This window comes from Carassius carassius, chromosome 10 (genome assembly GCF_963082965.1).
Source record: "Carassius carassius chromosome 10, fCarCar2.1, whole genome shotgun sequence".
NCBI lineage: Eukaryota > Metazoa > Chordata > Actinopteri > Cypriniformes > Cyprinidae > Carassius > Carassius carassius.
The window spans coordinates 3585996-3610982 of record NC_081764.1 but is presented as its reverse complement, the minus strand read 5'-3'; the positions used below and the strand labels follow the sequence as shown (position 1 = coordinate 3610982).

Genomic DNA, 24987 nt, shown 5'->3' with positions numbered 1-24987 from the left:
AAAACTGCAAAGTGCAAAGTGTTAGCAGTTTGAAGATTCAAGAATATTAGCAAAGATTATTAGAATTCTTTATTAAGCCAACACTGTTCTGTTTGCTACCTCAATTTAAATGCAATAGTTAAGCTGGAATTTAAAAGATTCTGAATTCTGAATGGTGCACAACCCTGTTCCATTCTGAATGCAAGTGTATAGGCTAAAGGTTATAGCAAATTGATCAACAATACGGAAATCATACTATTGATGTTTTCCATAAAAGGTTTCCATTCCGGTTGCTTTTTAAAAGTCTTCAGAAAATCTTGCTACCTGCAGCCACAGCTCTCCACCACCATGTCCTCGTACTGCTTGTACACCACATTATTGGCTGAGTCAATGTACAGAATACTGATGGGGCTGAGTCTTGTCGGGACGCAGCAGGTCGGTGGGGTGGATCTGGGATCCATGGAGTTCATGAGAGTCTGGATGATGGCGTGATTGGTAGGCTCCAAATGGGAGCGAATGGGAAAGTCACAGACGCCGTTGCAGTGGAAGGCCTCGTACTCCAGAGGAGCGATGATCCAGTCGTCCCAGCCCATTTCCTTGAAGTTGACGTGCAACTGCTTGCGGTTGCACCTTGGTTTGGGATTCTTGGATGGTTTTTTCCCACTTGGCAGCGGTGCCCGACGCATCCTCCGCTTGGTAAAGAGGTACTCGTAGACGGTCTTGTTGTCGTGACCTGAACGGGCTTTGATTTCATTGTAAAAGAGCCCTTGATTTTTTGTACGCCCAAACACCACAAAGAAGGCTTTTTCCTTGGATTGCCTTCCTGTCCGACTCAGGCCGAGTAATCGCAAATCAAGCAGTCGGCCTTGATCGACTGCCTCCAGCTCAAAGCAAAGCTGTGGAGTGTTTCTAAAGTTCTTGAACAGTTTCCAAATGTCAAACACTTCCCAGTACAGGGCACTATGAGGGTCGATAGGTTGAGTATGCAGCAGGACAGGTCTGTGCTTACCTGAGGCACAGGTGTACATTTTTAAAGTTGCTATGCCCTCAGTAAACGTGGCCTTACGAAAATCCATGTGCTTTTTTCGGAGGATGCGCAGCTCTGCACCCAACAGACCATCCTTCTCCATTGAGCTGATATTGAAGAGGTACTGCTGACGCCTCAGGAGGGCTGCACGATCATCTGCAAAAGTTAAGGTCAAAGATCAATAAAAGAGTCATGGAATTTCTTCATTTGTTTCATTTTAAAACTGGTTTTATCTAGCATAACACAAAAAGGTAGTACAATTTGATTTTCATGTACCATTTTTATAATTCCATGGTTTTGGATGTTATCATGTTAATATCAAGTTCTTGTACAGAGTATTATAGTGATGTTGAACAGTTTTGGACATCTGCAATAGTAATACCTTAGATTGTGGACAGAAACTATGATACTTCCATGTTTTTTACCATAGTAATAACCTGTTTTGTGCACATTCTATCATGATTTTTTTTTTTTTTGGGAAATGCACAATGTTTTATCATGTTTTTGATCGAACTCTTTGATCGAACTGCCACGTACTTGATATTTTCCACAATCAAGCTCAAACATTGTGATTGTGTGTGTGTGTGTGTGTGTGTGTGTGTGTGTGTGTGTGTGTGTCTAAAAGAATGCAATGCAATATGAAGGCAGTGCATTATAAAAGTCAAAGGTTTCATTTTCTCCAAGAACAGTTTGCTTTCTAGACTATTAAAACCAGACGACCTCGGCCTGGAGATCACAACATACTGTAAACACAGCATTATTATCAACCTGCAGCTATTTACCAGTGGGTCTACCACCGTGCCATATGGCTTTCACTAACATAGGCTGAAAAGACCATCTGAAGCGCATGGAGAGGGGCAGAGAGAGTGCAAATGATTAGTGCTGTGTGAGTGTGTGTTTGTTTGTTTGTGTGTGTGTTTGGAGATGTAAATTACACTCAATGGATGTAGAAGGACATTATGTGCGGTGGACTTTTAAACTTAGAAAAAAGTACTTATAAAGAAATTAAGAAATAGAAATACCAAAAATGGAAATTCTGTCTCTTTTTACGCACCTACATGTTGATCCAAACCTGTATGACGTGTATGATCTCCAAAGGGAGATATTTAGCAGAATGTTCCAGTCTGCTCTTTTTCATGCATGGAAGTTAATGAAGATCTAACTTCTACTTTTGTGCTCCACAGAAGAGGTCATACGGTTTTGAAACAATGAGCATGAGTAAATGCTCATTTGTAGGGAAACTATTCCTTTAGGTGAGGGGTAAATCCATGCATTTTTTTTCCGTGTCTACAGAGGGTGTGGTAACTACAAAGGGCATAAACTAAAACCATTCAAATCTTCTGAAGAGTCAATCTTGGAGCTACATAAATCAGGGCCTTTTCAATTCCGTTTTAAACTGATTTTTTACCTACTTGTAACCGGCCCAGGAGTTTATTTACTTCAAGCAGAGGTCCATCAAAAGTCTTATGCCAGATGCATATTGACACAGTTGGTTTGGGTCAGAGACCCAGATAAAAAAAAAAACTGATTGTGTCGATTTAGTGTATATGCAATACTAAGCAGAAATAAGATGTTTTCAAAATATATATCCACCAGCTTTTCTTTTGTATAAACAGAAAAGGACAATTTAGCGTAAATGCAGCAGACTTCAAATGGGTAGCTGACGTGACATTTCAAGCAGTGACAGCAGTCTCCTGCCGTATGAAGTTTTTTTTTTGTGAGTTTATATTATTGGAGAAACTATATACAATTTAAACTCTATGGAATATTTATTCTAATAAAGACTATTAATTTTACCTGCAAAAATCTAAAACATGAGTAAATATAGTGGTGACAACAGCTAAAATATACACTTTGTCTTATAAAATCTATTTTAAGTTAAAATATATATTCTAACTAACTAATAGGTAATAGGGAAACTAATAATGTGGCTAGTTTCAGTGGGTGATTTATAAAATAAAAAAAGTAAAATCTAATTTCTCTTTCTCTCTCTCTCTCACACACACAAATTAAATTCTTAAAATATATATTCACCCTCATATTCCATGGGGAAAAAATATATCTGTACATTTATCCCAGTGGGGGCATGTTGTCAAAATATATGTGGCAAGTTGTCTTTTTTGGAAAATGCTATTAAATAGCTCATTATGGCCTTTTCAGCTCATTTTAAATAGTTAATATACAAAATTATTTATGAAAACAGCAAAATGTACAGGGAAATAAACTAATTAATAAAAATGTTAAATACAAAAACATAAAACAAACCATTGCAATTTTATTGTTCATCCATTTACCCAACAACATCAAAAAAAATTAATACACTTTAGACTTAAAATATTAAATATTTGAAACCAACATGCATCCAACATTTGATTTAAAACCTCACAGCTACTGAGATACAGTCCTTGTGACAATTTACCAATGTGACAACTTGCCCCGTTTGTGCATACAACATTTCTCTTATGCAAACCAGAATAAAGAGGTACACCATACCTTGTCCTCTATCTACAAAGCTGGTGATAGTATTGGCCATCCCAGCCTCGTGCAGGACGCTAGTGTTGACCTCTCCGCTGGTCAGTGACCAGTACAGCGACAGCATGTAGTCATGGGGCGTCACTAAAGGGTGTTTGGGCTCCACGCTGGTGTTTTTCGCTCTCAGATGCGCAGGTGCCGGTGCGATGCTTTTCTTCGCGCCAGCATTGGTCTGTCCAGCCCTAATCGCAGCCGGCGCGACTGATTTGTGCGCAGAAACTCCTTTATTGTGTCCCGCTTGGTGTTGGATGCTGGAAGAGGATGCGACCCTCGCCTCATCCTTGGGTACCCAAGAGCGCGCGGCCTCCCTGCGCCCTAGACTCACGGGGACTGCAGCGCGACCCGGGTTACCCTCGGCCTTTATCAGAGGTGGACCAGCCCGGATGCGAGAGATCTTCGCGATGTCTGAGGGCTTAACTAGCGTGCTCCCGTTGCGCGCCACCGGTAACCGTGGATTGGATTTGGCCGCCCCGGTACCCCTGTGACCGGCCACTCCGGCGATGGAGAGCGCCTGCGGGATAAAGTCCAGGAATAACAGAATCCAGAAACCCAATAAAAGAGGGAGACTAGTCAGAACTTTCATCCTCTGATCTTCCTCTGGGTTTCGGTGATGGAAAAATGATCAACGACTCTACCATGAACAGGATTGGAGAGGTAAAAATGAAGCTTTGGAAATGTCTGGTCGATTATTCTGCGCAAATCATTGCCATGAGCCCCCCTCTTCAGAACCATAGTGATCCAGCTCTCTGTCGGAGTGGAGATCCAGGAGTAGGTACAAAAGCGCAGTGTCTCTCGGTGAAGTCCAACGATTCTGCTTGATATCTTGTGAGAGACTTGTATAAAATCCCACTTTTCCAAGAGGGAAGGATGGCGTAATGCGCTCTTCTCGCTCACTCTCTCTTTCTTTCTTCGAGTTTGAACATGGTCCAGTGAAAACAGCACGCACACACCCACACACACACACACACACACACACACACACACAAACCTGCAGGTGCTTAAGTTGTGCGCAAACCTGAGCGCAGGAATTCCAACACAAACCTTTCTTAATTACTCTCTGATGTCATGCTGTCCAGATTTATTCAACTGCAATATTACTTCTTAAAGCATGCGTCACTAAATACATAAAACCAAAAGCTTTGCATTAGGTCACCAGAATAATGCACTGCTTAGGGTCCTCAATTTATGAGCCACGGGTCAGATCTGATATGCAAATGATCTAAGCATTAAACATGATTTTATATGCAATCTTCACGGAAATAAAAATGGTGAAGAACTTTTCACCCATAAATTGCTAGTTTCACAATCACTTAAGAAACAGCACATAACACACTGAATTGAACATCCAATTTTGAAATGGAATTCTGATATAGTCTAGAACTTTCGTGTAAAACAATAAGTTATGTTTTAATTATAACACTGCAAAAAAAAAATTCAAAATATTCTATCACTGAAATTCTTTTTAAAGGTCAGACAGTTGCACGTTTATATATATATATATGTATTATTGTCTATATTTATTTCAAATGAATAAAAAATAAAAACAAGAAATAAAATAAATACATGTAAATAAACAGAAATAAAGAAAAACAAATGGAGATAAATAAATAAAAGAATAAATAAGCTGTTTATTAATTAATTAAATAAATATTTGAGCTGAAATGATATTTTTATGTGAGCAGAAAGCATCTATCGACCAATCAGAATCAAGTATCCCAGAGAGCTGTGTAGTATTATACAGGTAGTTTAGCACTAAAAGATTAAACAAAGTGAATGGATTTAAAATTCAGTCATCTTAATATCATCACACTGGTATGAGGTCAGAGGTCACATGACAGATTTTAAGTTTCTGGGATGTAGAAACTGGCACTGCACTCTGTTTCTACTCAAGCTTGATCATACATTCATATTTAAAGCCTGTGGAGAATTAGTTTATTTCCTCAAGTCAAATATATGGACTATTGGTAAGGCTATGTTAGACACCCACACACAGCATTCCAATCCTTCCCGAACATTAAAAATATCCACCTCCGTAGACAAACAGAGGAGGGAATGGAGAGCGTTTTGGATTGTGTAGGTGAAGCTAACGACACACACACACACACACATACATAAACATGCTCATCCAGGGGTGAAAACCTTAGCGCTGGCCAGCAAACTGTCTGAGATGTTCATCTCTCAGCATGTTTTCAGAAGGATGGAGGAAACATGGCCTGTGGTTTAACCCACACCCAGATGCTTGGATCACCAGGAAGATTTCTTCTGTGTGGATATACAGTCAAAGACCACTAGTGAAAGTACTTCCCTTGTGCATTTTTCTCATTTAATACAAACGTTATCATTACAGATCTAATCTACAACTGAATTGACAGTGAATTAAAAAAAGCCAGCATGCATACTCTCTGCATATCTCTTTAATGACTCTCAGGAACATGAACAACACCTGATGTTCATGCACTTCAGCATCATTTGAGATGTTCCAATCTTGAGCTTCAATGAAAGCCCCCTAGAAATAACAGTCACCAAGAAATAATAATAATAATAATAATAATAATAATAATAATAATAATAATAATAATAATATAAAAGTGTATTATTACTTAATTATTTGTCATATTTTATTGTTAATATGTTATAAGTTATTATAATATTATTATGTTTTATTATTAATAAACTAGAAATAATAATAACTAAATATTTTTAAATTATTTTATTATTTTATTTATACATTTGAATAATTATATTCATATGTTTTATTATTTATTATATATCTATTATTTTATTGTTTATTATAATTTATTATTAATACATTGCAATAATTATTCAAAGCTTATTTTATTATTTATTAATTACTTTATCATTAATAATAATCTAGAAATCATTGTTTTACTTATTTCATTTTTCATCAATTGTATTCATTTTTTATACATTGAATTATTTATTTTAAGCTTATTGTTTTATCATTTATTATATTTTATGAATAATAATAAACTTCAAGTCATCTAAATCTTCTTCATTTTATATCACAATGTTTGGTTTAATCCTTAAGTTTTATATTCAGGTTTTGAATCCCAGATTTTCAATGTGCTGGCAGATATCTTTGACCCCCTTCATGCTACGCTGGTATCTTTGCGCAGAGAAATGTGCTGTCGAGGTGTTAACCACAGACATTTCTCAGGTGTAGTCGGGACAAATGAAATATAAAGGCCTTTTGTTCTGGAGGAGAAGCCACAGTCTGCTAATATACCTGTGCTCTCAACTTCACCTGTGCTGTGCTTCATTGACTCAAGTTAAGTTTAATATTTAAAAAAAAAATATGTCAGTGTTTTTCAATGACTTTTCCAGGCAATCACAACTTTAAAATGATCTGATATTTCCATGTTTTCAGCTGCAGCTTGTTCTCCTCATTGACAGTATAATGAATGTGTTGCTGAACCTGTCTTGTTCATTCAAATATTTGGGCCACACTAATACTACAGACGATTGATTGAGCTGCAGAAACTCTTTTCACAAAGACAGACTGAAAAAAAAACTGCAACATTGTCCCCTTTTGGACAATTAAGGCTATTACATGCAAAAAAACAAATGAAGAAAGAAGGCCTACTTAGTTCCCTTTCATAGGTCACTTCGATGCTGCGGTGACGTCACCACGTATGGGAACACCTTCGGTGTGACGAATGTCTGAAGCCCTATACCATCCCGCCAATCTTATTGGCCAAATAGCGCATGCCACCGCCCAGCATGCGTAAGCATATATATACCTGGTGCCGCGCGCCATTTACCTCAGATTTCATTCCTTCAGTACGAAGCGAATCTTCTGTGCCCTATTATCTCGCGTTCTCAGCGATCATCTACGAGCAGTATACTCCTCTCCGCGGACGCGATGAGTCAACGAAAGGTAGGAGCCGTATGATGGGTTGATGGGTAATGCCAAACGTTCCCTCAGACACTCTGCGCAATCCAGCTTTCAGAATTCGAGGGGCGATTCAAGGGTCCTGCACAGACGACCCATTTATGACGGCTCGCACAGCCGCCGTTTTTCGCTAGCGGCAAAGCCCGATGTTCAATCTGTTGGCCTAATTCCTGCCGTGGACACGTTTCAGGATTATACACAACGAGACGCAACGGCTCTTATACATACACTTCCCCTGTGCACGAACGCCACGAGCTTTTCGTGCCCGGATATTTTAACATGTATGACAGCGTTGCAGGAAGTGGAAATTTTGAGACCGCTAGTATGGTCTCGGGCCGTGTGTGAATGCTTGCCCGACATTTTTCTATGGGTGTTACGCACGATTTGTCATGGATACACCATTCAGTTTCAATAAGGCCCGCCTCCTTTCCGCGGAATTCTTTCCACGGTGGCGAAGCCGATGGAAATAACGGTGCTGCGACAGGAGATGTCAACTCTGCTGAGCAAAGGGGCTATAGAGGAAGTACACCCCTCTCAGATGGAGGCGGGGTTTTTTACAGCCGTCATTTTGTGGTAAAAAAAAAAAAAAAAAAAAACACTGACGGATTACGACCCATTCTGGATTTACACCATCTGAATCTTGCACTCAGGAAGTTCCTCAGATTCGCTTTAGAGAGCAAAGCGTATCAGTACTTCTCAAAGTGCATGGATGGATCTCTGGCCCCGTTGCTCAAGCACACTCTCATGGGGATCTTGTGCTGAATCATTTAACAGCCTGGGCTTACGTATGGAATGTTTCACCCCGTTGTCTCCGCATCGGACGATTCCGGTGACACGGCGATGTGTGATGTCGGTAAAAATATGTATGTCAACCGAATTCTCCTGACCGGAGTCTGGCTGGGGATTTGCGCTTCCCGAGAGACTGTCACGACGGATGCGTCTTTGACCGACTGGGGAGCTGTTTGTCAAGGGAGTTGGCACATAAACAGGTTGAAATTACTGGCTGTTTTTCTGGCTCTCCAGTATTTCTCGAATCTGCTGATCGGCCGTCATGTGCTGCTCAGATCAGACAACACAGTGGTTGTGTCATACCTGAATCATCAGAGAGGATTATTCTCTCGCCCCCTGTGCAGGCTGGCGAAACATGTTCTTTGTTTTCAGAACTAAATTCTATCGATCCAAGCTGTTCATGTCCCCGGACGTTGGACTTTGGAGCGAATTTGCTATCCGGAGTGGGATATTTGCTAATAGCGGAGTGGGGATTGCACCCCCAAACAGTGAGTCTCCTATGGCAGATTTTCGGGGAAGCGAAGTGGAATTGTTTGCGTCAAACACGACTACGCATTACCCGCTTTGGTTCTCCCTATGCCCTCCAGCACCCCTGGGCTTGGATGCATTAGCCCACAACTGGCCCAGGACCAGTTTGTATGCGTTTTCCCCCAATCTGTCTGATTTCGGCGGTATTATGCAGAATACGGGTGGACAGGGTGGAACAGCTGCTGCTGGTGGCTCCGTGGTGGCACACACACAGCCGTGGTTTGTGGATCTGATCAATCTGTTAGCGGGCTCTCCATGGGAGATTCCCCTCAGACAGGATTTATTATCACAAGCACAGGGACTGATTTGGCACCCGAGGCAAGATCTATGGAATCTGTGGGCGTGGCCTCTGAGCGGAGTGAGTTCATATGTCCCGGTCTTTCTGCTGAAACTACCAAGACTATACTGAATTCTAGAGCAGCTTCTACGAGACGCTTATATGCTTTCAAGTGGAGACTGTTTACGGCCTGGTGTGAAACTCATAATATGGATCCAGTTTACTGCCCAGTGGCGTCAGTACTGGAGTTCCTTCAGGAACGTTTTTCGGATGGAGTGACACCAGCTACCCTAAGCGCCAGGCTGGTCCTCACCGAGCACTTTTATCAGGTCTTACAGTCTGGATGTGAGGATGGCTCCTGGCTCCCGGGTTCTCTCCGCTTGAGCAGATGCTTCCTTGGATCCAAGCTATCAGGTACGTCAGGCGTGATGGTATAGCGTTCCCATACGTGGTGACGTCACCGCAGCATCGAAGTGACCTATGAAAGGGAACATCTCGGTTACGTATGTAACCTTGGTTCCCTGAATAGGGAACGAGATGCTGCGGTTCTGGCCGTGCCATACCTTGATAGCTTTCTTCTCTTCTTTGTCATGAAATCTGAGGTAAATGGCGCGCGGCACCAGGTATATATATGCTTACGCATGCTGGGCGGTGCCACGCGCTATTTGGCCAATAAGATTGGCGGGATGGTATAGGGCTTCAGACATTCGTCACACCGAAGGTGTTCCCATACGTGGTGACGTCACCGCAGCATCTCGTTCCCTATTCAGGGAACCAAGGTTACATACCTAACCGAGATGTTTTTTAATTAACATGTCTGTCGGGGTTTAAACACTTTATAAAAATCTAAACGAAAAGACATTTTATACAGGTAAACAATTAAACTGGACTGAAGTTTGTCATTATTGCTTGAAAATCCTCAAAAACTACTTTGCACAAAATATATATATATTTGTACTATATCTTTTCTCAGAATTTGCGTATAAAATGGCTTTGAAAAATGGCTTTTTAGGATGAATTTAATCTGAAAACCACGATTATATTCAGTAAATTTACAACAGATCTACCGCAGAAAGGATCAAATTTGTAATGTCTTTAACAAACCAGCAGGTGGCAGTAAGAGGAAATTTTTCAAACGCCGTTCGCACATGAATGAATACTAGTGCACTGCACTGCTGTCTACACACTATATAAAAACACACATGAAGATAAAATGTGATAGACTCGAGCAATCTTTAACTCGGCGATAAATTTTAGCATTTTAATCTCGCCCACATCTGTCTCACAACAGTTAAGAAATGCGCCCTTTACAAGACTGCAGGCTTTTCTTTAGCTTTGCCTGCAGTAGGCAAACTTTACGATGCACACACAGGCGGCCAACATCCTTGTGCAATTAAACTGCTCAGTCTTATCTTTGTTTGCTTTTCTTGTTTACTGTCCTTCTCTGACCTGTTCCTCACATCGAGCAGAAATGGAATAATATCATAGCTACACGTCTCTCTGTGATACACACAGATCGTCAACAGTCTAATTAATGCAGATTTGGGGTGACATCGTCACAACACGCAACTGCTTAAAATTTCTTCAAGTTTTTAATGGCGATTAAAGAGGTGCGTGGTGTCATGTAGTAAAAGACCGCTGATATTATTAGTCCCTGTCAAATCAAAATAACAGGGACATATTCTCTTAGTAGAGTTTTTTAAAGAGCCTAGGACTTGTTTTCATGCTTTTTAAAAATTGTTTCAGTGAATATCTAATTTTATTTGTATTTCTTTAAGCCAATAGACACAAACATTGGCTGCAATTTAACATTGTGCCATTATTGATAAGAAAAAAAAATGTAAAACGTGTTTTTGATTTAGGCCTATGTATGAAAAAACCTGTATATAGGCCTAAATATAAGGGATGTATATTTTTTTAAATATCATTATTTATTAATTCATGAACCAGCAATATATATATATATATATATATATATATATATATATATATATATATATATATATATATATATATATATATATATATATATATTAATGTTTTGCTTCATTGACCATTATATATATTAATGTTTTGCTTATTTATTTTTATTTATTTATTTATTTTTATCATTATTATATATTTGCTTCTGGTTAATGATTCAAAATATGTGCCGACTTGTACAAAACTGAAATATTAGGCTACTGAAGCAATAAGATTAACTTGTCTGTCAAAATATACTGTAATTATAGACTTGTGGAATTTTGACTAATAATCTTACAGTTAGTAAGATTTTAGTGACAACAAGGCCTGCAGTTGCATAAACACAGAAACTATGTTAAGACTGTGTCTTACAAAATAGTTTGAATAACTAACAGTTGGCCAAGAGATAATCCGTCTTATTTTTTGGATTCACATTAAACCAATCTACCTTTTTGTAACTGACTTAGAAAAAAAATTAGATGACTAACTTTTTAAGACTAGTCTAAGCTGTTTTTGCAACCCGCTCCTGATGTTCCTTATGTTCAATCTAAATGTAAAGGGTTACTTTAAAATGATTTGAACTAGTTGCAATAAGAAAAACACAATAATATAGCAAATTCTTTCTATAAAGTGCGTTTATATGGCAAGCGGCCGTTTTCTCCTGTGTGTTTTGCCCCACCTCTTGAGTAAACAAACCCGGGCTGTTGTTGAAAGTGAAAAGGCACCATTCATCTTACAATAGGATTGCGTAATACATGGCAGTTTGAACATTTTCCAGAACCTTCCATGACTTGTTTTTCTGAAATGCATTCAGATGTGCAGCAGGAAACGCGAGCGTTCCGTGAGGCGGGAAAAATGCACAATAATAGGTCCATTCAACCTGTAACTGGAAGCATGATTTCCCCCCCCCCAACAGATAAAAGATTAACTTATCATGGAAACTGTCACATTTGCATCTATTTTCAATCTGTATAAGATATTTTTACAGCACATCTTTGGCAGATTTAATCAATCGCAAGGGAACTTCCCCATGCAGGTCAGGTCATTTCATTTCTGTATTGCCAAGCGGGTTTCAACTGGTTTTCCTAAATGTCTCAACACTGTTCGTGCTAAATTAGGTGAGGAAGTGTGACGTCAGAGGGCATGTGTTCAACACACCCTGTCAATAACCATTATAATATTGCATTATCATACAGGCGATCACTTAAGCGGTTATTAAAAATGAAGGATTTAGCCACTATGCCAAGCTTAACATTTTATGAAAATCATTGTATAACAAAATATCAAACCAAAATTGGCATTTATTTTAAAGTGATAGTTCATCCAAAAATAAAAATTCCGTCATTTACTCACCCTCAGCTTGTTCCAGGCAGTTGCTGCATGGTCCCCATTGACTTCCACAGTATGGTAAGAAATACAATGGAAATCAATGGCTACCAGCAGCTGTTTGGCTTAGAACAATCTGGTTGTGAGTAAATGATGACAGAATGTTCATTTTTTTATGTGGAGTTTCCCTTATAAAAAATAAAATATTGAGCAAAGAATGTGGCTTAATACTTTTTGGAGCTGCTGTATATAGATATGACCAAGATTCATGCATGACCCCTTACACTTTTAATCAAAACACTTTCTATTTTTATCCTTCAATCCTAAAAGAAAACAGTCTTTATTCTCTTGGTATGCTTATATGTTTTGGTAGCAAAGCAGACAGGCATCAGCATGCTGGATACAGTACACACACACACACACAGCTTACAGTCATTTCTCTAGAGGTGGAAATTCCCAGTTTAACACTGAGGCACTTACATTACATATTAAAGTCTGTCTCATTATTGAAAGTTCATCTATCACAAATATGTTAGTTCATGAACAAACAATATGCAAACAATGTGATTTCAGTATCAGATCCTTCAGAAAAGATTCTGTTATGCTGATTTGCTGCTCAAGAAACAACTGATTAATGTTAATGTTATCAGTGTTATTTATTATCCATAGTTGTGCTGCTTCATGTTTTTGTAGAAACCATGATACATTTTCGTCTAGATTCATTGATGAATGGAAAGTTCAACAGAACAGCATTTATCTGAAATAGAAACTTTTTGTAACACTATAAATGCGATCTTTTGTCACTTTTGTGTATCCTTGCTGAATAAAGGCCTTACTTTATATCTATCTACCAAATCATATTAGCCCAAATCGGTAGTGTTCTTGTAGTCATTGTTTATTTTTTTAAAGAAACATACTTTTTTTTTTTTTTTTTACAATGTTTCTCACATAGCTTCAGGATACAATTTATAGTATCCTAGTTGTAGATAAACTCATCTCTATGTGATATAATCTTCCACACAGATGGCCTCCGTTTGGAGAACTTCTAAGCACAACATCCAAAAGGTTATTTCGCAGAGTAACTTGTGAGATGTAAAGTTCATGCAAGATCTCTGAAGACTGTCAAAAATACCTCCAGGCCCATTTTATAATTTTTGAGGCACTTGAAATTGAGGTTCTCCAGAAGGTTCCACCAATGTGTTAATCTGAGGATCAGAAAGCTTCTGTTTTGAAGGACCATAGCAAAAGAACTTCTGCAGAACTGATTCCTTGAACAATCCCAAAACATTGTGCATAGAGTACCCACTAAATAAGATTAATAAAATCAATTTGAATCCAAGAATCAGTCTCCTTAGCTTCAAATTCAAGTGTGTTTGTTAAGTAGTGTTTCTCATTTCATACATCCTCCTTCACCAATGTCTAAAAGCCTTTCTATACCACACAGAGCCTAAATAAATTAATTTTTGACTTGATCCAGATATGCTTTAGATCAAGAGGAAGGACCACTTGATATTACAGCTCAAACTTTCAATTAGCAATTTCGAACCATCTCTAATCACATCTGAAGAAATATAGTGACATTTTATGGGGGAAAAAAAGAAGTTCAAGACAACTTTGTTATGTGCATAAAATAGCTTTATTTTCAACCGATCAGAAACTTCATGAAGAAATCAATGATTCATTGACTTCAACATTAGATCAGTGATTTCATCTGGATGTGATGAAACAAAGCAGCAGATTTTTTGCTTTTCTTTTTTTAATCATTTTACACCATGCTAGTAAGACACAGCGCAATCACGTTCCCCTTAACTAATCCAGAACATCCTTCTACGAAACATAAATAGATTCAGCTTAAAAAGTGTAAAAGAAATAGAAACTCTTAAAAAAAAAAAATCTGAAACAAGACTAACAGCTTTGAATTTTTTTTTCGCACTACTGTATATAAAACAAATCTAAAAACTAAAAAAAAATTAAATAAAATTATCATATGTACAACAGCTGAGAAAGTGGAGTAACACTCCCGACCTGAAGGCAGGCAATAAAATATGACAGTTAAATTAATACAAAAAATAAAAGGAGGAATTACTATAAAACACTGAAAAAAAAAAAAAAAGTTAGTACTAGCATTGGTCATTGTTCTCAAACGAAACATTTTACATAAAATGTTTCCGAAAGATACAGATGCAAAGTGTTTCACAAACAGGTTTTCTGCCAAAAGTGAATACCAGGATGAGATGCAAGAACAATAGAAATTATTTTGGCATTTAAATATTTGGTAAATAAAAGGCTGTCAAGAAATTGCTAAGTACCAATGTTTAACATTTTATTCAAATGGCTATATACAGATCCCTGGATGTACAAAGCCTGTTTAAAGTGAGCTGATTCTCAATCAACATCTGTACCTGTTAAAGGAGCTTAGCAGACAGTCAAGCAGCACTATAGTGGATCGAGTCTCTTGTCGCACAAAACCAACACAGCAACGACATACAGATATAAGGAATGTACCATAACATGGTTCAAATGAGTATACATTACTATAGCACACCGATTTCAGGTTTGCTCTCACAGAATTTAGCTTCAAACATATACTGCATGCCCTTAATTTGGTTCCTCCTCTGATGTTTTAATAGGGAGATAAAAAGTTTTACAGCACACAGATTTAAAAATAAAAAGACATCTGATAACGTAACCATCCCTTCTGTAACACCGATCGTGACACTGACTGTTTGTCATAACGGCTGGTTCAATGGTCAATCCAAAGCCTTTAACCTGTGAACGGCTCCATTGCACCTTGTAGTGTTTTATTTTAAAAAATATAATGGACACAATGGGCCACATGGTGAAAAGGCAATATGTTTGAGAGAACAAGACGACAAGAACTTTTTTTTTAATCGAGCGGTTTGGCAACAGACGCTATGCCCTTGCTTTAAGATTTTGATGCAATTGTCCAGGCAGAGTGAATTTTTCTTTGTGTGAGGTCCTTCTGTGGTTTTCGTGGTATGTGAGGTTGGCGGCGGCCCTTTAGGCCGAGGCACTGTGTGAGCTTATAGTTCAAAAGAGAGGGAGAGAAAGTATGTGAGGGTGTGGATGCTCATGCATAGAATTCTGTGGTAGGAGCTTTCTTGTAGATGGGCGTCTTGCCCAGGTCGTAACTTCCTTCGTCTTTCTTCTTGATGCGGAGAACGAAGTGAACCAGCAGGACGATGAGGAGGATGGCGAAGGCCAGACCAACTGCTGCGCCCGCAATAACAGCTAGAAAACAGAAATAGAAAAATATGAAGGAGGCATAATCTACAGACACAGCCTTAATGAATACCAGCAGCCTGTGTGGATTTAAAATATATATATATATATCACTTACATACAGATGTATGAAAATACCAGCTTTGTTATGGTTACTGTATTTTTAGTACAGAAAGTAACAAAATTACAAATTTTTGATGGGATAATAAAAAAAATAAAAAGGTAATTGTGACTTTTTTCCCCCCACAATTCAGATTTTTAAACTCAGATTTCATAGAATAAAAAAAGTCCAATAATACTAAAATAACACTGGAAAATACTGCGTTAGAAACAAACCACTGGAATTTATTTTAATGCAAAACATTAAGCACTAGGGTACCAAACATTTTATTATATTTAAAAATTCAAATGTTGCCTAACAATGTTTATTAATTGCATTTACTTTACACATCAAACTATAACTAAAAAAAGCGTCCCCTCACCTGCAAGCACCTCTGTGTTGTTGAACAAGCTGTCATCTCCAGCATGGGTCATGTGCACTTTGCTCTCTTCAGGAAAGCCGACCTCATTGCTTTCAATCAAAACTTTATTATTGACAGTTGGCTTTGGTTTGAATGAACCCTTCAGTTCAGGGATCTGGTTACTATTGAAGAAAATCTGAGAAGGGAGAAAACGATCACAAGAAAATTTATATAAAAATCAAATCGGTTGCATTTACAACAACAATCGGTCATATGAACAACAAATCGGTAATTCAACTCATGGTATCATGAATCATAAGCATGCATAAAAAAGAAATGGCAATTCAAGTTGGATATGACCCAAAGTAATGATTTTTAAATCATTGAGTCAGTTCAGCAACCATGAATGAGACCAGTGAGTCAGTCTGACATTCATTAAAAACAATCGGCTCATAAGAGTCACAAATCAGCCAGAAAACACTGATTGCATTGCATATGTCTTTGTATTAAACTAGTGCATAAAATGCAATAGAAAGATGTGCTGTCTGTTTATTTACTGTAATGATATAAAATGCAATTTCAATTTAAAAATTGTAACGTCTTGTAGGCAAAAACCTCATTAATTAAAATTATTGTTCTGTTTCCTAACAGGCATCTCTGTAGAATCCTAATAGTTGTTACTCAATTTTTCAACTAAAAAAAAAAAAAAAAATCATATCTACCTCGCTGTCTATGGGTCCTTCTACAAACCCAGAACCTGAGCCATCAGAATAATCATAAGCTTCATCATCATCATCATCATCATCATCATCGCCATCCTCATCGTCAATTGGGTTTAAATTAGTAGTCTCAAAATCTTCATTAGGATAGTCGCCGGAAGACTCCAGATCATCTTGGGGCGACTTGTTTTTCAGAGGTATCCATGTTTCCGTTTCTCGTACCTACAGAGACAAATAACATACATGAGGACAAATTACCAAAGAAAAATGTGCAAAATCACTCTTTCATAATGTAATCCAATGCAAACATAGGTAATCGAAGGAACAATCACAACTGAGTGACACAAGAATGATTTAGAGACCTCATAAAATCAAAACTGAGGTTTTAAGGCCTGGTGTAAAAAATCTTATCACTTTAAAAGATATGTAGGTTACTTTGGCCTATGGCATAACGATTGTTCTGAGAGCGCAATTTAATTAAGACACACCAACAATGTTAATCACCTTAGAAGAGCCATTTGGCCAATCACTGTGAATGGGTTTTAAACAATTAATAGACTAAGCCTATTAGCATAACAGGAGGAAGTAGATCACACAAACTTATGTTTTGTCTATCTTTCAAGACTCTTTCCATGGAAGTGGCCATTTTTCAATGTTACTATGATTGCAAGAAATCAAAGCATTCTTTTTTATTAAAGTGTAAATAAAAAAAAATCTAAATTCTATTCTGAATGGTACATAACTGTGATTCACACAATACTGCATTACAATCAATTCACTCTTGACCTTGAAGCAGGCTGGAAAGATAAGAGGCAAGTGCAGGTCTGGAACCATAGTGTACAACAATAAGAATTCACCAGATAGGGGCTGAGGGTCTTTATCTGTCTCTCTCTCTCCTGCTCGCTGTCAAAAACAGATTTAATCAAACATATCTCACTGAAGTTTCACATACCAGGAAAGCAAAAACATTCATAATGCACAGATGCACACTCACGGCATAACCACCTTAGACAAATTTACTGAGACTTTCAGTAAGGCAACAATGACTTCAAGTTTCTTAAATACAACAATTTTTTTTTTTTTTTACAAATGTAATGCTTAAAATGGCTCTAGATGGAATAGGGAGGGGTTTTTAAAATGGAGACTGGGGGGGGGGCTGATTGACTCATTTTCCAGGAAAAGCAGGATCATACAAACACCACATGAAACTGCATGTCAGCTCTAGCCTGCTCTGTTGTTCGAAGACAATAAAAGAAAAAGGGAGAGCGAGAAACAGAATGACAGAAACCACAAGAGGGTGTGGGGAAAGAGGCCGACATACTTTATGGTTTTTTTAGCTTTATTGCTGTGAAACCCCACTCCAAAATCCCCCCGCATTCTGAGATACTCAGCTAGAAGAAAGTACAGCGGATACTCTGACTGAGAAAGCCGTGTTCAATTAAACCAATGCTTAAATTCTCATAAGCAACCATTAAATTCTAAGCAAACATATACAAGCCACTTGAAAGAGTTTTAAAAAACTCCCACCACCCAAACTAAAATCTATAGACTAAGATGGACTGCGAAAGAAAGTCCCTCAATTTCTCAGTCGCAACACAGGAAATAATGATTTTTGTTTTTAATTTCTCAGCAATAACCAAAAAAAAAAAGAAGAAAAGCACCCTCACCAGCTTTAAAAAAAAAAAAAAAAAAAAAAAAAAAAAAAAAACAATGCATAAGATAACAGCAGCTCTTAAAAGAATAATTAATTCATTTAGCTCACTAAAAACTAAATTCTGCCATCATTTAGTTGCCCTCATGTTGTTCCAAACCCTTTCACACTAAAGGAGATGTTTAGTTCATGCTGCTTGTGTCCAAACAATGGATGGAGACGGGCACTGTCAAGCTCCAAAAAGGACAAAATGCACAATTAAAGCAACGTAAAAAAAAAAAACTGGTGCACATAGAGCTTGAAATGGAAGTTATTATTCATGTCATTATTGTGTTTGCTAATTATATCTAGCATCAGTGACCACAAAAGCAAATCATACAAATTTAAAACAACATAAGGTTGAGTAAATGTGTAAAGCTTTATTTCTGAGTGAACTATACCCTTAGGCAACACTCATGATAGCTGTTGAGACTATGATGAAAAAGATGACTGATGTCTACAAGTATGATTATGGCTTTTATCCTCAAAGTGAGCCTGTGTAAATTAATCAGCTAAGGAAACCAGGCCCAAGTCAAGACTAGCAAAGCTAAGAGCAAATCCGACCATATGCTGACAAATGGTCTGGCATCTGTTCCAGTGAGTCATCATGGGCGACGAAAAGAGAAGATACCACAATCAGCGGCTCATCCATTACAGTGGAAAACTGTCGGAGGTGATCAGGCGATTATTCACTGTTTGAGTTTAAAGGACAATATTTAAAGAACTACGACTGTTTGCATCTTGGTTTTACTAAGCAACTTCTGAGTATGAAAAGTCACAGAAGTTGGAATATTTTACAGAATGTCTCCTGAAAATGTTGAAATGCCTAGATTCCGTCTGGGTTTCATTGGTGACCCATCAGAGCTACACTACAGATATTATCCGCTGTCATCTGTGGTGGTTTGAAGACTGTCCTTGTTGTCCTTTCAGCTCACAACCAATTACAGTCTCAGTCATCAAGACAAAGGGTGTCTGTCACTTCCACCAATCGGATTTTTCCAGTGCATTGTGTCATATGATCTCCTCATGAGATACACTCCTCACACACACCGAGTGAGTGTACATCCTACTTTGCACACAATCACACTTGTATTTGAGAATTCTTTCCATGCTTTCCTCCCTACACTCCTAGCTGAATCTCAACAGTGGGGCGGAAAGACTCACCTACCTGTTAAACGATACGTCACTGTTCAATCACATGCCAAATTCTCACCACAACACCTGTTCAAAACCCTGAAGCATTCGTGCATGAGAAGGAAATGGAAATTGGACTTTTCCTTCTAAATCTTCAACTTAACCAAACAAAAAAGGACTATGCAGCCTCTATTCTCTCTCACACACAGGATGTGCGATCACACTTTCCTTGTATCTGTTAGTGGCTTTCATTAATGAAGCTTCTCACCATTAAATCAAAGACTGTTTTATACAAAATGACCCGTTCTGAATAGCCCAAACAATCAATAGTGTATAATCTGGGAACGAGGACCTGGGAAATGCCCCGACTAGCTTAAACCTGACATTAACAGAGATTTAGGAATTTAGGAAACAAAAATGAGAAAGAAATTCACCAAAAATCTATACACATTAGACAATTCATTTTGTGGGTTCTCTGAAGAATAGCACCCATAACACACTATTTCAACTATGTGCATTCATCAGGAAACAATCATATTCAAACTCATTTAAATGTAGCATATCCACAGTTACTCTTTAATTACGTTTTACAGCAATTAATATTGCCCAGAAATGAGAAGCTTTAAGAATGACAGTCAGACACTGCCAAAAATGATAATAAAATCTTACTATTTAGATCGCAAAACAATTCTGAATGAACATTATTATTGCATTAATAATAACTTTTATTCAAAGAGTACATTTAACGCCACATAAGAGGACCAAAAGTGTTTTACAATACGAAAGTCAATTATAAAACATATAAATGTAAAAATAAAAGCTAGGAGTAGTAAGTCTTATGACCATTGAATGATGGAGAGGCCCTGAATTATTATTATCATTAATAATAATAATACTAATATGCATGAATGGACATGTAAAAGAGCATTCTAAACAATATGACGACGCAGGAAAACAACAGGATATTGCAAGTTAGCTGTAAATGTGTTACTAGATGAGAAAGACCACTGTGTATTTGTAAGCCCGGAGACCTGAGAAACACCCAGATTGGTGTTTATTTGAAGAATGGGTATTTTCAGGAGTACAAACATTTCCAAGAAAGACAAGGGTTGATTAGGGTTGAAAGGGTTGATGAAATTGCCATTGCTTAGGGGGAGGGTGTAGACAAAAATAATCTTCACTAAAGAGTAAGTGGTAAAACCAATTCAGATGAATACACATATCACAAGCCTAATTGCTAATATGTTATCATAAACAGGCTATTAATTACTAAAGCACAAATAAAAGCATAAAAAGTGCTATCATCCACACCAATAAGCAGAAAAAAAGAAACAGGTCAACTTAAGAAAGAGGAACCGTCATTAAGAAGGACAGCTGGTGGATGGTTCTCAGCATTTCCAACTAAAGCCAGTCTGGCATATGGTTAATAGCTCCACAAGTAACAGAACTGGAACGGTAACGGATGTGGTCTGCCAAATGACTCTAGAACACACAGGATTCCCTTTACAAGGCCTCAAGATATTCCTTTGGACTTGCAAAACAAAGTGTATTGCATAAGGCATTGAATTTGTCACAATAAACAACTGCGTACACCGGCAAAGTTGCTGAAATAACTAAATTCTTCTTTCAAACAAGCAGCAAATAAAACCCTTTCATTCTGTGCCAACATTCCAGCCTCGAAAGTGATTTAATAGACCAGTGGACAGCAATGCAGAAATCATTATTACATCCTGGCAAAAGTATTTATCACGTCTGCTGCCTTTCTGCCATTCTGATGAGCTTCGCACCCTAAAAACAGCTGAATAAATAAAAGCAAATCACCTCATGCCTAATTCATAACACAATCAGTAGCAAGATATCTAGCATGGCCATCACACTTCAAATAATACAATTTTAACAGTGCAAGTTTTGTTTTAAGATAATTATTAACATACTAAGGTCACAAAATACTGTTTGTAATAAATCTAAAATTATTTTCCAAAGTTTTAAAATGAAAGATTATTGGAGTTTTTTACAAAGAAAATACAATTTCAGTTTTTCTAATTTTCAATAGTTTCTAATTTCATGTTTCGTTGCCATTTCTTTGCCATTCCTAAGTGAAACCTGTTTCTACACCAACATTAATAGCTAGAAAGACACAAACTGGGGAAAAAAAAAAATATTCCCAGAGATTTTTGGTACATATAATTATCTACAGGATACAAATCCTGAATAAAATCATGGGAGATTTTAATATTACTGCTACTTTTTTTTCGTATCTTTCTAACTAGAGATTATATTTTATCATTTAAGGTGGTGAAAGCTACACTCAAATATTACAAACACCAAGGCCAAATCAAAAATATCCACTCATACTTTGCCTAGGCTTAAAGTGTCCATGTCATGTTGAGTTTAAGCCAGACAAACTTGTCCAGTGGCTAAAGAGGAGGGATCTGGATGAAAGAGGTGGACCATTTAAATCCGCCGAAGTGTGTGAAATCCCAAAAGAAGGGCTGGTCAAGGTCAGGAGGGGTCAAATTCCTCAGGAAAACGCTAAAGAATGGATAAGGAGGGGGGCGAAAGGAACACAGACACTTCTGCATGATTTGGAGGAATGCCGCAGCCTTCTCTGCCTCGAAGGACAAGGCTTTTGGTATGTGTGAGCTTGTTCTCACATTCTCACCCAAGATAAAATTACACCATCCGATGTACTACCAACAGCACAGCTGGTTTACTGTTCTATTGCCCTTGGATTACACAACATCACACACTAAAACCACTGGGTAGACAATGACAAGACCCAGTGCAAAAGCTGCATCTGTTGGTGTTTAAGTGTAGATAAAGATCTGTGGCAACTCCTTTCCAAAGGTCTTTAATAGAATGGAAGGTTTGGTGCTCAAAGAACTTGCATTTTGACTTATATAAGGGTGTGTGTAGGGTGTGTGTGTCTGTGGCAGTCTGACTAGGCAAGCACACTGGGTGGCATTTGTCTTCTATTTCAACTCCTAAGACATCTGCAGCAAGCTATTCTTGAGTTATCAAAGAACTGACCAACACAAATCTGTGGCATCCTATTCACATGTGCTCCAGTGGGAGCTTCCATAATGAACAGATGGAAAAGTAAACCTCATGGACTGAATCCATAATACGGTAATATTAATAATAAGATAAACAAAAAAAGACCCGAGGGCAAAAACTGTCACATGAAAGCCAGTGCTACTCATTAAGATACTCAACAAACAAAAACTAGCAAGACAAGTTTGGTCCTCTTAAATTGGTTAAACGTTAACTTAAAAAGGCTTTGTTGTTTCAACAGGTCTATTGTCAGAGAGCTAACGCTTTAGCAAATATAACACCCTTCTTTTCTTTCGTCATTTGTGATTAAAGAAAACAATATGGCTCGATTATAAAACCCCAGTATCGTAACTGAATATAAGTTAAAATTCACAAAACACTCACCGATTCAGCGAAAACAGCAGCAGCCAGAGACAAAACCAGCATCAGGTAAACTTTCAACATCTTTTCTTTAAAATAAGAAGCCCCGATGCCGAGATTTGTAGTCAGTTTACGAAGTTATTCACTTTTACAAATCAAGACAAACCGGCCCTGTCTTTGTTAATCCTTTTGTATGCCGATTCGACTAGGTTTATATCGCGTATTTTCTTGCTGCTATCCTCTGTGTTGGTACGCAGTAGTCCTGTGTAATGCTTGATCTCGTTTAGTTTTATTACAAGACGTCACTGACTGAACCCGCCTCTCTTCCCTATGCAGCCAATCAGGACACAGACAAACCAGTGACGTGTTTTTGGAAACTCCGGACGCAACAGGTTTACACATTTTTTTTCTTTTCTTGTACTTTTTGCTTATTTATTCTACATTGTAACTGCCTTTTTCTTTGTCTGTATAATGTTCTTGATAATAAAAAAAGGTTTGCAAAACAATGCATTAGGGTCCATCATGTAGCCGGAGCACGTATTTACATTGATAACGTAGTTAATATCAGTAATATGACCAATATGAATGACTAGCATGTTTGAGGAAGTCAGAAAGAAGAAAAATGAAAGCGAGACGCTCGTGGAAAGTTCAATGACATAAATTTCCGGGGTTTTTTGAGAGCGCTTTTTGCTTGTTCTTCCCCTTTCCATTAAAGAGGTATGAAAAACGAAGATTATATGATATTTAGATGCTATTGTTGATAAAAGAGTCTGGCTCTTTTAAAAGAGCTGGTCTGCATGCTGATCTCCAAAATCCTTTAGCAAACGCACTAGGGTCAGGCTGTGACCACTTAAGGCTAGCATCTTGGTTTAAGGCTGGGTTTATCTTCTTTTCGTTCTTTTCCTTTCATAAATGTCAGTTATATTCAGATTTAGGTGTTGCATCATAGAATTAACGGTTGCCATTTCCTATAAAAGGTGTCTGTTTTTGGTTCTCATCCAATCATAGTTACTGGAAAATGATGGAATAACTCTTCTCGCATAACAACATTTCTATTCTACCATGACTTTGAACTTGAAACCACTTATGCATGTCCCAACATGACACGGTCACTGTCAGGAATTTGTAATTGAAATCAATTCTTTGTAAAGTCATGAGAATTGAGAAACATACTTTATTACAAAGATTAGAATAAAAAATATATAGTTTCATCATCTAAGCATTTTTTGCAATGTATCTATTTATAATTCTCTATTAGTAAGAATAGTGTGGCTTAGAAAGCAATGCAAATCATTCTATACAAACCCAGTTTGTAGTTAATCAAGACTGTCATGCCAATAAAAGTCTCTCATGTATGTAAATGGTCACTGTATAGGCCTTTAAAAATTAAATTAAAAATTTAATTTATGCATTTAGCAGACGCTTTTATCCAAAGCAACTTACAGTGCATTCAGGCTATCAATTTTTACATATCATTAGGTTCAGAAATCCTACAGATACTCACAGTGTTCCTCTTAAATGCTTAATTGACCTGGCAAACAATCTTTTTTCAGATTAACTTGTTAGAAGTGGCTGGGTGAATAGGATGGTAACTGCTGAAATATATATATATATATATATATATATATATATTATATATATATATATATATATATATATATATATATATATATATATATATATATATATATATATATATATATATATATATATATATATATAGGTTGGGGGGTTCGATTGCCCGGGAACACATGATAGGTTAAAATTGATTGCCTGAATGCACTGTAAGTCGCTCTGGATAAAAGTGTCTGCTAAATGCATAAATTTAATTAAAATTTAATATGTTTATATATATATATATATATATATATATATATATATATATATATATATATATATATATACACATAGCCCCTGTTGGAAATTATCTTCTTATGTCCTCTTAGTCCACCGATGAATCTTGCAGTATTCCAGCAAGATTGCATGATTGCAT

General features: G+C 37.4%; 2 protein-coding genes across 2 annotated transcripts; both read right to left on the bottom strand.

Annotated features, from left to right (window-relative positions):
• Positions 1 to 256: 256 nt before the first annotated feature.
• On the bottom strand, positions 257 to 4729 carry LOC132151229 (growth/differentiation factor 5-like). Its single transcript, XM_059559340.1, has 2 exons — positions 3500 to 4729; positions 257 to 1162 (listed from the first exon to the last, which is right to left on the bottom strand). Exons 1-2 carry the CDS (start codon positions 4119 to 4121, stop codon positions 300 to 302), a joined length of 1485 nt encoding a protein of 494 aa, XP_059415323.1. The 5' UTR covers positions 4122 to 4729; the 3' UTR covers positions 257 to 299.
• Positions 4730 to 14635: 9906 nt separating this feature from the next.
• On the bottom strand, positions 14636 to 23269 carry LOC132151546 (syndecan-4-like). Its single transcript, XM_059559732.1, has 4 exons — positions 23019 to 23269; positions 16760 to 16978; positions 16059 to 16233; positions 14636 to 15585 (listed from the first exon to the last, which is right to left on the bottom strand). The coding sequence occupies exons 1-4, from the start codon at positions 23076 to 23078 to the stop codon at positions 15425 to 15427; spliced, it is 615 nt and encodes a 204-aa protein (XP_059415715.1). The 5' UTR covers positions 23079 to 23269; the 3' UTR covers positions 14636 to 15424.
• Positions 23270 to 24987: the final 1718 nt, after the last annotated feature.

Bases quoted from the DNA above. Each gene is read 5' to 3' on its own strand.
- LOC132151229 (XM_059559340.1), bottom strand. From the start codon at position 4,121: ATGAAAGTTCTGACTAGTCTCCCTCTTTTATTGGGTTTCTGGATTCTG. The intron at 1,163-3,499 runs GTATGGTGTACC...TAACTTTTGCAG, and splicing joins CTTTGTAGATAGAGGACAAG to ATGATCGTGCAGCCCTCCTG.
- LOC132151546 (XM_059559732.1), bottom strand. From the start codon at position 23,078: ATGTTGAAAGTTTACCTGATGCTGGTTTTGTCTCTGGCTGCTGCTGTT. The intron at 16,979-23,018 runs GTGAGTGTTTTG...TTGTCTCTGTAG, and splicing joins CTGCTGTTTTCGCTGAATCG to GTACGAGAAACGGAAACATG. The intron at 16,234-16,759 runs GTAGATATGATT...CTCCCTTCTCAG, and splicing joins AAGGACCCATAGACAGCGAG to ATTTTCTTCAATAGTAACCA.